General features: G+C 40.6%; 1 protein-coding gene across 4 annotated transcripts in view; it reads right to left on the bottom strand.

Moving 5' to 3' along the window:
* The window catches only part of COL4A3 (collagen type IV alpha 3 chain), a 133,895-nt gene that overhangs the window by 26,590 nt on the left and 91,154 nt on the right, over positions 1-16,151 (bottom strand). For all 4 annotated transcript variants that reach the window (XR_003314028.4, XM_026491808.4, XM_026491807.4 and 1 more), the window contains 11 exons: positions 13,788-13,880; positions 12,999-13,094; positions 10,132-10,202; positions 9,148-9,330; positions 7,095-7,263; positions 5,028-5,120; positions 4,237-4,341; positions 2,256-2,353; positions 1,582-1,732; positions 1,135-1,248; positions 31-198 (listed from right to left, as the gene is read on the bottom strand). Coding sequence is in view for 3 of the 4 variants with exons in the window: in XM_026491808.4 (XP_026347593.1) it covers positions 31-198; positions 1,135-1,248; positions 1,582-1,732; positions 2,256-2,353; positions 4,237-4,341; positions 5,028-5,120; positions 7,095-7,263; positions 9,148-9,330; positions 10,132-10,202; positions 12,999-13,094; positions 13,788-13,880 (1,341 nt within the window). In the remaining variant the exon portion in view is untranslated. The remainder of the gene's footprint in view (positions 1-30; positions 199-1,134; positions 1,249-1,581; positions 1,733-2,255; positions 2,354-4,236; positions 4,342-5,027; positions 5,121-7,094; positions 7,264-9,147; positions 9,331-10,131; positions 10,203-12,998; positions 13,095-13,787; positions 13,881-16,151) is intronic.

Raw genomic sequence — 16,151 nt, 5'->3', positions numbered from 1 at the left:
GAAGAAAAATAAAAGCACAAAAAAGGATACCTGATAATCCTAAAAATCCTGGATTTCCTGGATATCCTTTTTGACCAGGTTGTCCCATTTCACCTCGATGACCTGGCATTCCTGGTGGTCCAGCTTCTCCAGGAAAGCCTGATCTATCCAAGCCTGGAATACCTGGGTCTCCCTTTGGCCCTGTTTCACCTCTTCTCCCTATATATGAATAAATGAATGAATGAACACACAACTGCTTTCCCCACCAACTCCAGAAATACATTTTTTATGGCTATAAATATTTAGCTATAGATAAACCACACATTTATCTGATTGATTGATTGATTGACCTCTCCTTCTGCACAATTTCTAAGATCCCTTCTAGCTTTAACATTCTGTTTCAGTGATTTATGCAGTAATAAAGTGTAGAATTTAGGTCTATTTTCTAGTCCTGCAGACACATCCTGGGACTGCACTTTACAACTGTAGCTTAGCCTTTAACCTGCAGAATACATACACAACCACTCAGGTGGACGTGAGCCACCGGATACTTCTGGAAATAGTAATAGCACTACTACAACCATTAATGTCTTGGCCAAAAATTGGTTTGTGAACATAAAAGCAATGTGATAGCCTACAGGCATTAGCTGAGTTCTAAAGGATTTTTCTCAGTTTATAGATTTGAATGAGAAGAGCCAACAAGAGCCAACAAAACAGAGTAAGTTTCACATAATCTGGGCCAGCCAGCCTGCAGCGTTTAGGTTTATTTCATACTCTTATTTTATGTTGTTTTGGAAGCAATTAACTACGTGTCTATTTACCACTTGATATACTTGTTGAGGTAAAGATAACATTTTTTCTGAGAGTTTATATGTATGTAAATATATGCACAAATATAAGTTTATATGTATCTTCAGTGTTCATACATACAAGACACAAACCAATTTTATTGTATTAATTTCAGGTCTCTTATGCTCTAGGTGGTACTCACTGCAACAAATCCATGACACGGTTTAGATTGCTTAAATAACATTTCCCATTGAACAGTGGTCAGGTCTTGCTGCTGGACAGTTCCCATCTTAAGTAGCAAAGCACAGAACAGGAATCTCATGTCACCTGTCCACCTAATGACTGGTTTCAAGGCCCTCCTCTTACCTTGCTGCCCTTCCAATCCATTTAATCCTGGAAGTCCCTGGGCTCCCCTGGGACCCACCATGCACCTTCCTGGAGATCCTTTTTCTCCAGGTGGTCCAGGCTTCCCTGGATCCCCTGCAAAATAGAGTCCAGGAATATATTCAGGTGCCAAAACCCAAGGTCCTAGTACTGTTATCACAATCTTTCTCCTGTAACTTTCCCCCCAAATTGAATCTATATTTAATACCACTGATATGCCTGTTATAAAGGACAGAAGGAAAGAAGGAGAAAGAAAAGAAAAAAAACAAAAGTAGGGCAGCAATGCTGAATGGAAAAATAATTAGAACCCACAGATTCTATGCGTTAAACTAGAAGTCTGAAAAGAATTCTTTGTCCTAGATTATCTTCAACTTGCTGCATTTTAGCAGAGCTCATCGTGGAGAAAAGTAATCATACTTGCTATTGTACCTTGCAGTCCATCAACCCCTCCGGTTCCTGGAATTCCAGGGAGACCTGGAGGTCCAGGGAGTCCAATTTCTCCATTTTCCCCGGAATTGCCTCTTTCTCCTGGAAAACCTGGTGTTCCTGGTTCTCCAGGCATGGCTAGTCCTGGTTCTCCCTGTGGCACAGAGATCATGTTAGTTTCACTATGTAACACTTCCAACTCTTTCTTGGCTGTTGACTTGAAAATAACCCCTTTTGCAAAGTTATCACCATTCTACCATTCTTTCCTCTTTAAACTCTAGCTGCTAAGTTTCCAATAAAATTATGTTTGACCATTCTTGAGGCTCTGTAACTGACACCTTCGCAGAAGACTGAAATTGTCTGTAAACAGTCTAGATGTCTCTACTTTTGACAGCTTTTCTCATAGTGATCCACACTTTTTTAGAGCTCTTCCATTTAAAATAATCTGAATGTTTCTGAAGATTAAGGAGGAAGCGGGGAGGCAAACCTGTCTTCTAACACCTTTTCTTTTCCTTTCTAAAAGGGAGGGATGGTTCAGAGACGCATTAAAAAGTATTTAATATCTTCATCATCTACCAATATATAGATACTTTCTACACCCAGAGCATCCTAACTGGCTGATTGTGATTGCCCCCCGTTGTCCCCACACATCCCTCTGAGTTTTAATTCTTGAAGACCTTGGCTCCTGGGAGACCCGGTTCTCCAGGTGACCCGGGCTTCCCCATCTCTCCTGGACAACCTGGTGCTCCTTTTGCTCCTGGAAAACCTTGTTCTCCTACAGAGAAAACACAATACATGTTGCAGGAGTAGGCTTAGTAAAAGATTTAGCGCAGTTATCTCTGTTATTTTATCTAATGTTTTAATGAGGCAAGTCGCTAGAGATGTTTTTATGGAAGTCTGAATGATGAAAAAGCCAACTGCTACATTAGCAATTAAAAAAAATCCATTCCAAATCAGATCTTCAATTGAAAAAACGACTTTCTTCATTTTGTTGCTTTAGCATAGCTACAATTTTGATGCGGCAGTTCCACTGATCCGGTCGACCATTTGGCTGACCTTTTCTTTTGGAGTATATTTTACATAAAATGTACAGCCAAACGAATTTTTGCCTGTCTATAAATCTATCCAAGCATGACCCAGACGAAGATATAAAGCATATCTGGTGCCCTAGGTAGCCTTTCTCAACATGGGTTGCTGAAGACAATTACTTCCTAATGCCATTGAACATAATGGATTAATTTCTTTCCTATAGATTTGTAATAGGAGAATTGAGAAAGGAGTCAAACATATCATTTGTTCTGTTCTCTGATTCACAAGATGAAACCCTGGTGAATCAGGGCTGCATTCGAGAGTTCTTTTGTGCCCCTAATTTGACCAATTTTTATTTTTATTTTATTTTATTTTATTTTATTTTATTTTATTATGTTAAAGATTTTATTTATTTAACAGAGAGAGACAGCCAGCCAGAGAGGGAACACAAGCAGGGGGAGTAAGAGAAGAAGAAGCAGGCTCCCAGTGAAAGAGCCTGACGTGGGGCTCGATCCCAGAACGCTGGGATCACGCCCTGAGCCGAAGGCAGACGCTTAATGACTGCGCCACCCAGGTGCCCCTTGACCAATTTTTAATTCACCATTAGTTTATGGGATTATTAGGTTCAACTGGGAAATTTTGAGTCTGAACTTTCATGTATTTCTTAGGCTACTTCTTGTCCCCATAGTTTATAGCTCCTTCCAGAGGGTGAATCCATGGGGTTATTAAGTGAGGATGCAATTCTTAATGCAGGGTCCACGAAGGAATAGGCAAAAATATGGGCCAGGCTGCATTACTGCAGAGATCATTAGGAAGACATCCAAGAAATTGGAGTCAAAGACATTCTTGAAACTATTACATTTTCCATTCAAATATTCATAAACTGAGATCAATATTCCCATATTTGTGCAAGACTAATGAATGATAAGCACTAATGACATATTAATCTAGGAGATCAAGTACCAAAAAATGGATTATATTTTGACAGACACTTTAAATAATACTGAAACAAACATAAAAGGATTATAAAATCTGAAAATCTATGCAACAACCCAGGGACTGAAATGGCTAGTATGTCATCCTGGACAAGACTCTGATGTATTTGTTAGGTTATTGTTTGAGTTCTCAGCATCTGGATTTCTTTGGAGTGATTTCCCTTCAATGGGAAACAGCATTTGTTCCCAAAGGAAAATAACACCTGTAATTTAAGGGGGTATATAGGAAAACCAGTTATTTGTGATTCAATAGTTCTTTTTTTAATTATAAAAGAAATGTATAAAGTGAAAAATGCATAAATGTAAAAAGTACAGACATTTATTAAGAAGTAGAGAAAAAATTCCTCATAATTCCACACTCAAAAAGAATCACTGCTACTATTTTGGTGAATTTCCTTCCAACTTTATCTACTTATTTTAAAAAATTTAATTGAGAAGAGATGCATAAATCTATGTGAATTCTGCCTTTTCCCTAACATTGTAAAGGTTTTTTTTTTTTTCTCCCCATTTAAAATGGGTGGAAAACATTATTTTAGATATTACATTATGGATCTTTTCTATGTTATTCATGACATGTATTTATATTTTCTAAATAACCACAATAAACCTTATGTTTTAAAATTTGTACATTTACCCTTAGGTCCAGGGGGCCCAGGGAAGCCGATTCCTGGAATTCCTGGTTCACCATCAGGCCCAGGAAGACCCGGATCACCACATTTTCCTATGGATCCAGGGACACCTGAAAACACACACACATCCACATAAGAAACTTCCCTTCATCTTGCCCTGAAACAAAAAGTCTCAGTTTCTGTGTCATTCTAGGCCTTTTTGGAAATTAAGAAATAATTTTAATATAACCCCAACTGTATACTCTTCCTCTCCATTCTTATCCAATGGACTAATCATTAGGAGCTACAAATAATGTTTAAGATAGAATTTAATTCCTACAAAGAAATATTCTAGGTATCTTGAACTACATAAGTCTCCCTTCATGCATGCAAAGTTAAGTTTTAGATCATATTGGCAAAGAAGTCACATTTTCAAATGAAGTTGCAGGAACTGGCTTGATTAACCGCTGGCAAACATCACTTATTCCCCCATCAAAAATCCAAGGAGATCGTTCTGCTCTCGAATTCCTTTTAAGTAATGGTATTCTTTCTTTCTTTCTTTCTTTCTTTCTTTCTTTCTTTCTTTCTTTCTTTCTTTCTTTCTTTCTTTCTTTCTTTCTTTCTTTTAATCAGAGGCACCAATGGGAATAATCTGGACAATCTCAAAGAACGATGACAAGTCCCCTGCCTGTGGGCTTGTTATTTCACAGAATTCTGGCCTCTGCTCTCTTTTGATGCCAACAAATACAGTTTTCCCTTACACAGAGGACAATATTTTTTGATGTCATGCACCAGACTTGGCAGAGAGGATACTCACCAGGTGGACCTTGGGGGCCAGCATGGCCAGAGGGCCCTGGAGGTCCTGGGGGCCCTGGGACTGGTGTTGAAATACCAAATTCTCCTTTAGGACCTTAAGAAAGTTTGTGATCATAAGATTGGTGTGCGTATTGAAGCTTTTTTTTGGTTCAGAGGAAACAAATATTATATAAGGGGTTTATAAACATATCCCAAGGAATAGAAAAATAGTCTCTGCTTCCATAGGCTTCAAAACTGGTGTAAAGATGACCAACCCCCACTGAAACTTGCTTACTCAATTGAAGAATACTTATAAGCCTTGACTATTGCCTAAGCTTTGTTTTAATTAATAGCCCATCTCAATTCTGGTCTATTGAAAGTGAGGCTATCTTAAAAAAAATCGATAATATAGAATTCAGCTTAAACATGGGTGAATATTTATTTGGCAGGATATTTATTTATTGGGCCACTAGTTTGCATGGGAAGGAAGAATGGTATGCTGAACAAAACATGAAGTGTGGCTTGGGCACATATCTTAACCTCTCTGGTAAGTTCTTCATGAGTCATTGGGGAAATAAAACCTACCCAGCCCATAAAGATTTGAGCTAGTGTGGTTATGGTGGCCAACGTTAAAAACATGCCAGTGCTATGTATTATACATATACTTATAGAAAAAATAAGTTTACAGTAGTGTGATGGGAAAAATTTGATGATAATATATTTTATGACAATGGGGTCCTTTACTAGAAATTCGCATGTAGAAAGAAGAAGATCTGAAGATGGATTAGAAGAACTTTTTCTGTAAAGGGCCAGTTAGTAAATAATCTGGGCTTTGTGGTCCAGATGGTCTCTATTGCCACTACTCAACGCTGCTGACGTAGCGTGGGAACAGCCAGAAACAATATGTAAATGAACGAGTGTGACTGTGTGCCAGCAAAACGTATTTATGGACGCTGAAACTTGAATTTCATTTCATTTTCACGTGCCATAAAGGATTATTCAAAAGGTCTTTTTCCCCCCAATCATTTAAAAATAGAAAAACCCCTTTTAGCTTTTGGGTCATACATAAATATGTGGTAGGCTGAATTTAAACTATGGGCCGCCATGGTTTGCCAATCCTTGGATTAGAACAGCAGCCTCAAAAATAAGATGCAGGGAGAAAAAAGGAAAAAATATATATATAATCAAAACGAAGCTTTATGTACATGTGTGGACAGGAATGCGTGCAAACAATTTAAAAATATAAATACTTGTGGGGAGGCACTTACAGATTTTTTTTACTGATGAGGGATACTATAAGAAGATTTGGAGGCCATTAGTTTATTGGGTCTAACTCTTTAAAGTGATGTTATAAGTAAAAAAATGATATGATGGCATTGTTTGTTGAAAACTGTCAGCAACATGGCAATTCTCATCTTTTGCCATGTTCTCTGCTACAGATAAACATTGAGGATCGGATCCCTCCTGAATCCACCAACTATGTTCAGTACATGTGGATCCCAAAAACTTACTGGGACTTTAGAACTATTATCAGAAAACTTTTCTTCATTTATCTTAGCTATTTTGAAGTTTTATTTATAAACCATCCATTGGATTATGGGTCAAAAAGAACAAATTTGCAAGAACATTAGTGGGCCCTTGAGACTTACGAGAGGCTTCTCAAGCTCAGTATCATGGATTTCTGCCTCCCGTTTGTTTACCATGACTGACTTCCACTCATTCCATATATTTTTTTTAGAGTTTTTGAAAGTAATCTCTACACCCAAGATGGGCTCAAACTCAGAACCCCTGAGATCAAGAGTCGCAAGCTCCACCGACTGGGCCGGCCAGGGGCTCCCCACCCCATATATTTCTATTAGTAAATGGAAACAGACTATCTTAGGAAATTTCAGCTGGGCTGCTCGGTAAAGGGAAAATGAATGTTCTCTAACCTATCCTACGTATTCTTCCCCAGTGTCTGTGAGTTGACATGTTCTACTCATCAGAAGCAAGTTTTTCTGCATTCCTTAGTCTTGGGGGAACTTCACTCGCCCTAGGAACCATGGACCTACTCCATAGGAAAACAGGACTGGAAAGAAAACTAACCAACCGGCTTCTCCAGGTGGTCCAGGGGCTCCAGGAACTCCTTGGGTGCCCTTTGGACCAGGCTCTCCCTGTGGTCCATAGTTTGGTGGTCCAGGCGGTCCTGCAGGTCCTGGGGACCCAGGGGTGCCAAGATCCCCTGGAGGACCCTGGTCCCCCTTCTCACCACTCAGGGCCTGTGACAATAGGAATATGCTTGGATAGTGCTTCATTCCAGTATCTCCTCACACGGGTTAATCTTACCCTGAATAGGACGACCAGATAAGCAGCCAATGAGAAAATCTTGAATTACAAAGCAGTTGGCATTTGAAGAGAATTATTATTAAAATCAGAGTGTGGTCTGGTTTCTGCTGTTTGTGCCCCTTGGACTTCAGCAGCATTTCATGAGCTTGGAAATCTCTTTTGAGTCCCCCTGGAGGTGTCCTCCAGCAGAAAGTTATACATATAATAGCCCCTAAAACTTTGTTCCCATCAGTCAAGAGTTCAAATAGCTTTAGAGCGGTCATTCATGGAAATAGCAAATTTCTAAAATAAAACCAGTACAGCAAACCTTTGTTTGGTCTTCACAGGCTATTTTCATCACAAGGGAGATACAGATACAGATAGACTGTAATCATTTTTTTTTATAAAATATCTTTTCGGTTTTTTAAAGATTTTATTTATTTATCTGTCAAAGAGAGAGAGAGAGCAGAAGCTGGGTGAGCTGCAGACAGAGGGAGAAGCAGGCTCCTTGCTCAGGATGAGGGACTCGATCCCAAGACCCTGGGTTCATGACCTGAGCCGAAGGCAGACGCTTAACCGACTGAGCCAGCCAAGCGTCCCATAAAATATCTTTTTGTGATTGCACAGGCTATAACTTTGGAAATGACTTGTATATTTTAAACAAGTCAAATGTGACACAATAATAGAGTTCCTCTTCCTCCTCAGTATGGCCCCAAATAATAAATTTGACTTGATTTTTCATTGTTCAGTATCATTGGGTGACTGTTGGTTTTTTTCCTTTTTCTGTAATGACAGGGCATAAGACTCAATATATCACCTCCTTAATTTTTTTCTTTACTTTACTTTTACTGGAACTAATCAGGAAATTAGTGAGATGCAAAAGGAAGCATCATGTGAACTGTCTTAATACTAGACCAAAGAATTGTAGATTCTGTCCTGTAAGTGTAACTGCACTCCCCCCCTTCCCTGAGACAGCCAGGCCCCTTGTCAGAGAGTCTGAGAAACCCTGAACCCGCTTGGTCTCAGCCAGAAAGTGTTTTGTTGTCAGAAAGGTGTTGGGAAGACCGTATACCACACCTATATCTTGGGGAGCCATGCTTTATACTCTGATACTAAAGGGTCTGTAAACAAATCTTCACATTTATTTGCCAAGTTTTCCTGGTCAAGGTGGGACCCTCTTAATTGGATAACGGCGATAAACCCTGGAAGAAGCTGGTATTTCCTGGAGCGGGCTGGGCAGTGTGCCTGGCAAACTTCTCACAAATACACTGGGGGAGGTGCTCAGCCTCTGACCCCGTGACATTTTAAAATCGATCCCGGTAGGAATCTCTCAAGTGAACCTGTGAGACATTCTATCCCTGTCCCTTGAAAAGAGGGAGAATCAACAGAAGTGTAAGTATTTTGAATGACAAAACATGTATCTGTTTACTTGAGGGCACTACTCCTAAATATTGTGGTCTTTAAGAGTTTATTTTTACTTAAAAGAATGAACACTGCCCCCAAAATATTGACTAAAACTGTCCGTTATTGATCATTTTCTAGATCTTGTCTATAAACTCACTGGATAACATGGAACTGTAACTAGTGTAGGAGACAAGGTCATTATCAATGCAGAATTTTAGTTGGGCTAAAAGCACCCCTGAGTGCCACCTCTGTGTCGAAATACTGTGCATATTTGCTGGGGTTATTACGGCTCCTTTGAAGGCACCTCATTGTGCAGTTGGAAGGACCCACTGTGCTGAGTGGCCAACCATTTTCCTAATGGAAATCGCCCAATGTCACTTCAGAGCATTTCAATTGCAGGGAAGGTGATTTGAAAAAAGGTACTCGATACCCACCGGTTCACCTTTGGGTCCTGGTGATCCTTTGATCCCTGGAGTTCCAGGAATTCCATCCAAGCCCCTTCTTCCGGGATGCCCTCTGAGTCCGGGCTCCCCTGGGGCACCCACTTCTCCCTCAGGCTGAGGTGCTTCACCTTTTTCTCCTTTAAGTCCTGGACCCCCCGGAGTCCCCGGGAATCCCTAGGGCAGTACAGAAACAAGGCTGCATTGCCTTTGAGGACAGCCGTTCTTCTGCCAATCTTAAAAAAAAAATGTCAACCAGACTTCTTCAATTTTAATCAATGTGGATTTTTTTCTCAGACACTTTCTTGGGCCTACAAGTATAATGTCAAGCTTTTTGGTTTTCTTTTCTATTTGCTTCCAAAACTGGAAAAGAATACAGTTAGCCCAATTCAATGCAACACACACAGTAATATTATTCAATACGATACAAACATCATCATAATTTAGATTATGTTAGAATATTGCTTAATTTTAACATGCATCTATGGATAATTTGATTTAAATATATTTATCTTTCTATAACTTTCTGATTCACTGTGGCAGTCAAAATTTTAATTTCTAAAAGTTTACTAAGGTTTAATTTACATATTATAAGATGTATCTGTATACAAATACAATTCAATGACTTTTAGTAAATTTGTACATTTATGCCACAATCACCACAATCCAGTGTTAAAACATTTCCATCACTTCCCCAAATTCCCTCAAATCCATTTGATGTCAATCCCTGTTCCCAACCTCAGCCCCAGGCAACGACAGAGCCACCTTCTATCTCTCATACCATTTTAAATGATTATAAATTCATTACTTCATTCACTTATTCATTCACACATCACTCATTCATTTATTTAATCAAGTATCTAATATTAAGTACTCTTTGCCAAGCACCACACTGATAACCTATGTTGGCACAACTGTATTTCCAGGGTGTGCTATTTCCCAAATTAACACGAAAGCTTCCAAGCCATGAACTCTTACTGGAAATCCTGGAAGACCCACACTTCCTGGGTACCCTGGGCTTCCTTTAACGCCAGCTGCCCCTTGTCCTCCTGCAAAGCAATGAATTATTAAATATTTATTGAATGCCAACTCCGAATAGCCAGGGTAATACAGTATATGAAGAGAATAGGGTGTTTTCTTCTGAGGAAAGAAAGACAATTTGTATCTTAAAACACAGAGTTCAGGGAAAGTAACATACGCTCATTGTAAAAAACAGAGTCAGAAAGACGAGAGTAAAAAATCACCCATAAATCTACCACCAGAGGACAATATTTGCTAAAATTTTCATGTATGTTATTTATAAAATTTTATATCCATAATGCACTGGACATATACCTGATATTTGGGAATCATATGTCAATTAATATGCATATGTCGATAAATACAGATTTACAGCTTCACTTAAATGGTTGCATAGTAGGGGCGCCTGAGTGGCACAGCGGTTAAGCGTCTGCCTTCGGCTCAGGGCGTGATCCCAGCGTCATGGGATCGAGCCCCACATCAGGCTCCTCCGCTATGAGCCTGCTTCTTCCTCTCCCACTCCCCCTGCTTGTGTTCCCTCTCTCGCTGGCTGTCTCTATCTCTGTCAAATAAATAAATAAAATCTTTAAAAAAAAAAATAAATAAATAAATAAATAAATAAATAAATAAATGGTTGCATAGTAGCCTATCGTGTGGTTAGCCAACATTTATTCAGCTAACTGCTGTTTTTAGAATTTAGATCATTTTTCAACTTCAGCTGTGGTAAACAATGCTATGATGAATATCTTTAGGTATTTAGTGCTTCGCACTTCTCCAATAATTTAAATAAATTCCTAAAAGTGTAAGTGCAAGGCCAAATGGACACAAACTCTTCGGAGGCATTGGATATCTGCTGCCAAATTGCGTTTTACTGTGCAATTTTACACTTCCTATAGGTATTTAAATATCTTTGTAAAGATGATCCCTTTAGAGGGCCTTTTGGATGGATCTCAAGCCAATGTGTTAACAAATGTATATTCAGATTGTATTTTTTGCAAGATTTGAGTCAGGATATCTTTTTTAATAGTCTTCCCAATGGTTTTCCTGTTTCTGTGAGCTATGCCTGTATATACGCTGAGTGTAGAGAAACCAAGGAAAATACGACACTGCTAGCTGGTCATCAACAGTGAGCTGCCCACCTGGGGCTAGAGGTCACTCAAGGGGAACGTAGGGAAATAATGGTTGCTTTCCTTCTATTCTTCCTCTCCCTCCCCCTCTCCCCAGCTCCTTGCCTTCCTTTTAGTTTTTGTTTTAATAGAACATTTCACCCAGAGCCTTAGGCACTGAATAGAAGCTGCATGAGGACTAGAGTCAGGGAGTCGGGGGCAGAGATTACAGAGTAACTAAGGCGTTTATGAAGCAGCAGGAAGGATTTGTGGGTGACAAAAGACTCTGGCTGAATGCATGTCCTCTATTGATGAACATGGTGCCACATTGAGCATTTCTTCTTTGGACTGACACCCAACCTCCTCGAAGAGCCCGTGCCAATGCCAATGTCTACTTGATGGTGGTAACATACAAACAGTCCCTTATCTATGTTGCCAGGTAGACCTTTGGATTAACTTGCTTCCAAGGGAAGCCCCTGGCACAGCAACGAAAGGATACCAGTGTAGAGAGCAAGAGCACGGCTCTGGAGGAGAGCATCTGGATTTGAGTCCAGGCTTACCACTTCTGAGCTCTGTCACCTTGCACATCAGTTTCTGCATCTGTTAAATGGGGTGAGTGACAGCACTGATCTCTAGGACTGATGTGAGGAATAAGGCACGGACGTACATACGACCCGTAGAACAGTGCCGAGCACACACTCACTCTGACTTGAGCTCTTGTTGGTTAATGCTAGATCATTTGATGACTGTCTACAGACCAAGGTGGTCATGGCAGAACCAGGACTGCAGGCGACACAGCGTGACAGGCCCTGAGTAGCCAGGAGAGTGGCATGAGGGCCAGAGGAACCCAACTAATGAGACTTTCTCTCCCTCAGGGTTTTGTCCACGGCCAATTCTGTGACTGAGGAAGGGGGGGAGGTGGGGCAGCAGAGATGTGAAGCCTGGAGCAACCGTGTGGGGTGGAGGGTCCTGGTCTGGCACAACAAGAGAAGTGACACCGGCTCTACTTAGCTCTCAGAATATTGGCCTCTGAGATGGTTTCTTCCCTCAAAAATGGAGTTAGTGGCTAATATTGGAAAAAAGTAAGATTTCAGATAAAAATCCTCATTTCTTTCTTCTCATGAAAAATTGGAAGATTTATCAATACAGGGCCTAAAATGCTGAAAAGTAACAATAGGCTGGAGCTGGTGTGGGATGGCCCCCTCCAATGTCCCTTCCAGTTTACCACAGTCCTCACCACGCTATCGCCCCCCATTGGTGTGCTGACTTATTGCACTTGTGTCCTTCTGAAGAATGAAATAGTGCATCTGCCCTTGGCTCTACCAGAAGTAGGGACCTTAAAAAACAGACTGAGGGGAGTTGTGTTTTTTAAGAAAAAAAAAAAATGAGAGCGAGCTTATTTTTTTATGGAAGAAAAAAGTGGTATGTGTGTGGGATGGCTGCCTTACCCCTCCTAGTTCCTACCCCTGGAGGAATGTCAGTCTACAATTCATGGGGAACCCCATGGTTTGCTAGAATTCAGCAACTAAAATGGAACAGGGGGAAATGCCCGTTTTTGTGTTATTTTGACTTACTTTATGTTAACAGAGTATGTTTTTGAAAATCTTTAAGTTCATGCAAACCACATCATGACATCCAGACATCCTATACCTTTTTTCATCACCCAGTGAGCTGACACTTTTGTACTTGCAAAAACTCTTGCATGCAAAGTGTCTTTACCTGGTATTCCTTTTATGCCATCCAACCCTGGCAGTCCTGGGAGACCCGGGGGCCCTGGGATGCAAGGACATTGTATGCACAAGAGGCCAGGTTCCCCTGCAGTGAGAGCACATGTACATTATTCATAAACCTACATTGAGTTTGCAGAAAGGACAGATGTTTTCCAACCACACAGGGATTGATTAAATTAAAAATCGGGGGGGGGGGTAGTAAAAATCATTAAGGATGTTGTGCATGTTAATAAAAAATCATTCATCTAGGGGCACCTGGGTGGCTCAGTTGGTTAAGCATCTGCCTCTGGCTCAGGTCATGATCCTGAGATCTTAGGATCAAGCTCCATATTGCATTGGGCTCCCTGCTCGGTGGGGAGTCTGCTTTTCCCTTTCTTTCTGCCCCTCGCCCCCACTCATGCTCTTGTTCTCTCTCTCTCAAATAAATAAATAAAATCTTTAAAAAATTGTTCATATATTATATTGGCTTACTTTATCTACCCAACCTTCTTAATATTCTTAGAGGAAATCCTGAATCAAGAATAAAATATCTACTCTCTCAATACCTCTCTCCTTCAGTGCAGGATAAAACTCATATTCTAGACATATCCCACAATTTATTGCATGGGTGCTAAATACATGATTGATTCACAGGTAAATGAATACTTTGAGGCAATTCTTTTGGAAAAGAAGCCATCTGTGACTGCAGTTGGGGAATCGTTTTGAGGGCGGAGTCAGTGATAGGAAGGATGATGAGAATGGCTTGCTTTCATTGAGCAACACCACTGATTGAACCAACCTTTGGGCCCATGGACTCCTGGGATTCCTGGAAACCCTACAAGGCCTGGGAGTCCACCATCTCCGGGTGGACCTTGGCGAAAAACGATGCCACCTGCAAAAAGACAACACCAAAGCTAGTGTCTTATTTCTTTACGTGTTTTTTATTCAGTTAGCAAGGGTTTCAGTAAGATGTATTATTTTATATGCATTTCCCCCATATTTGTTTTGGAGGCTGCCTCTTTTGAAGGTTATTTGCAATTGAAGACAGGGGTGTTGACCAGATTTCCTTTCTAACTACCCACATGTGATATTCTTTGATACTGATGTGGTGATTCTTTGAAGTCTTGTTATCTGGCTAGTTCTCATCATAAAATCAACCCATGTTGTTTTATTCAATTATTTCCAATTATTCCAAGATTATTGTTTTAGCATGTTTAGGCAAAGGGTCACATCTCATTCTTCTCTTATCTCAAGTACACTGAGTCTCCCTGATACACTGTAGATGCTTGATACGTACTGAGTGAAAAGGTTCCGACAGAGTTTCTTCTGTTTTCTCTGCATTGCTTGTTCATGTCAATTGAGTCTGTCATTCTTCAAGAAAGCTCTTCCCAGTTTTCCACATGTCTCTGCTACCATAATGTTACAATGAACAGCTAAGGCTCTTAAACTCTTATGTCCTATGACCAGATTGTTTGGTCTTGCCATTTCAAATCTAGGTTGAAGGCGATGCCAATGAAACTAAATATTTCAAAACAATGCCTATAGCAGCTCCAAATTTCAGAGCAACAAGGTATCAGCGGAAGCATTTAATTGAGATGGAACAGGGTGTGGTAATGTTTGCTTGACTCTGAAAGGAAAGCTCATTTTGTGATCCAGTTTTCTGTGTCTTTAAGATGATTGGGTAGTTCTCTTTAAACAGTAAAATGTAATGACAGTTTTGTACTTAAGGCAGACATATATGTACGTTTACACATCTATACATTCGTATTTACTTGCACAGTTTCATAGTCATTTCATACTTGATTCAACAAATACTTGAGTACCTCTATGTTTCAGTCCCCTGTGCTACATGCTGAGCTTAAAACAGCAAACAAGACACAGTCCTTGACTTCAAAGAGCCTTGAGTCTCATGGGGGAAACTGACAAAGACAGGCTATGTGAAAAACTCTACTATTGGGATAAGCTTGAGTGTTACAGGATGTGGGCTCACTGAAAACGTTCTGCAGGACTTGACTTGAAGCTGCAACTGGATGAACAGACAGGTGTTGCTTAGATAAGAGAAGACAGGAAGCCAGGGCTGTCTCTAAGGGGAGAGGAGGCACAGTGTCTCGCAGAGGGAGCTGTATTACCACAGGTGCCCGGGGTCCAGAGCCCGACTACAGCACTCATTAGTTCCAAGAGCTATGCACAGCAGGCCCCTCGTCGATAAAATGAGCATATTAAACCTACATCTTGAAAAAGACTGGGAGGACTAGAAATTGTTAAAATCCCTGACACACGGAAAGGTTTTAGTTTAGTTTTATTGTGGTGTGTTTTCCACATAGGTTCACACCATAGCTTGACGGGTTTTGTTCTGAGACATTATATCGTTTGATTGATGGGATAATTTCTTAAACAGCCATTGGCCTAAAGGGAAGCTTTTATTTTATTTTTTTCCAGTATTGCTCAAATAGCCAGACATTTAACTGAATTATCTTATTAACACTAAGAGCTTTCCAGATTATTCTTTTGGATCTTCCAGGTTTATAATCACACTATCTATAAATAAGAAATCCTTCCTTTCTTAAAAACAAAATCCTGGACACACAGAAGATTCTTAAGGCTATTAGGAGGGTTGAGTATAAAACACAAGGCCTCCTAGGCATGTTCCAGAGAGGTCTTTTAAGAGACAAAGAACGACCCATCAGTTCTGAGGTCCTGTGCACCTGTCAGCCAGCAGAGAATGCTAAGTGTCTCTGTGGGAGGCTGGGGATGAGAGGGCAGCTCCAGGCACTTCGCATCCTTTAGGCTGCAGCTCTGTGGTCTCTGACCCACCTGACCTGGCAGCATCTTGCCTCATGCCCCTGCTGCACACCTCCAGCCCGCACCTCCTTGCCCTGCATTTGCCTGCTGATGCCAGGGCATGGGATGCCCTGGGAGCCATGCTAACACAGCCTGGAAGCATGTGTGTGTGTGTGGTTAGTCTGGTCCTGTGGGATATAACTTTGACCCATGACTAATAGGAATCAGTGGATAAATTCTTGCCTCTTGTTCCTCTGGGACAGATTGTCCTGAAACAAAGTTGTAACTTCCAGGAAGATATTCTCCAGGGACCAAGCAAGCTGTTGCAAACTTGGCCGAGGCCAATCTGATAACCGGCCCTCCTTCTCTGCCAACCTGATAA

Source organism: Ursus arctos, unplaced genomic scaffold, assembly GCF_023065955.2.
Source record: "Ursus arctos isolate Adak ecotype North America unplaced genomic scaffold, UrsArc2.0 scaffold_1, whole genome shotgun sequence".
Taxonomy (NCBI): Eukaryota; Metazoa; Chordata; class Mammalia; order Carnivora; family Ursidae; genus Ursus; species Ursus arctos.
Note: the sequence above shows the minus strand (reverse complement) of the source record. Positions and strands in the feature narration are given on the sequence as shown.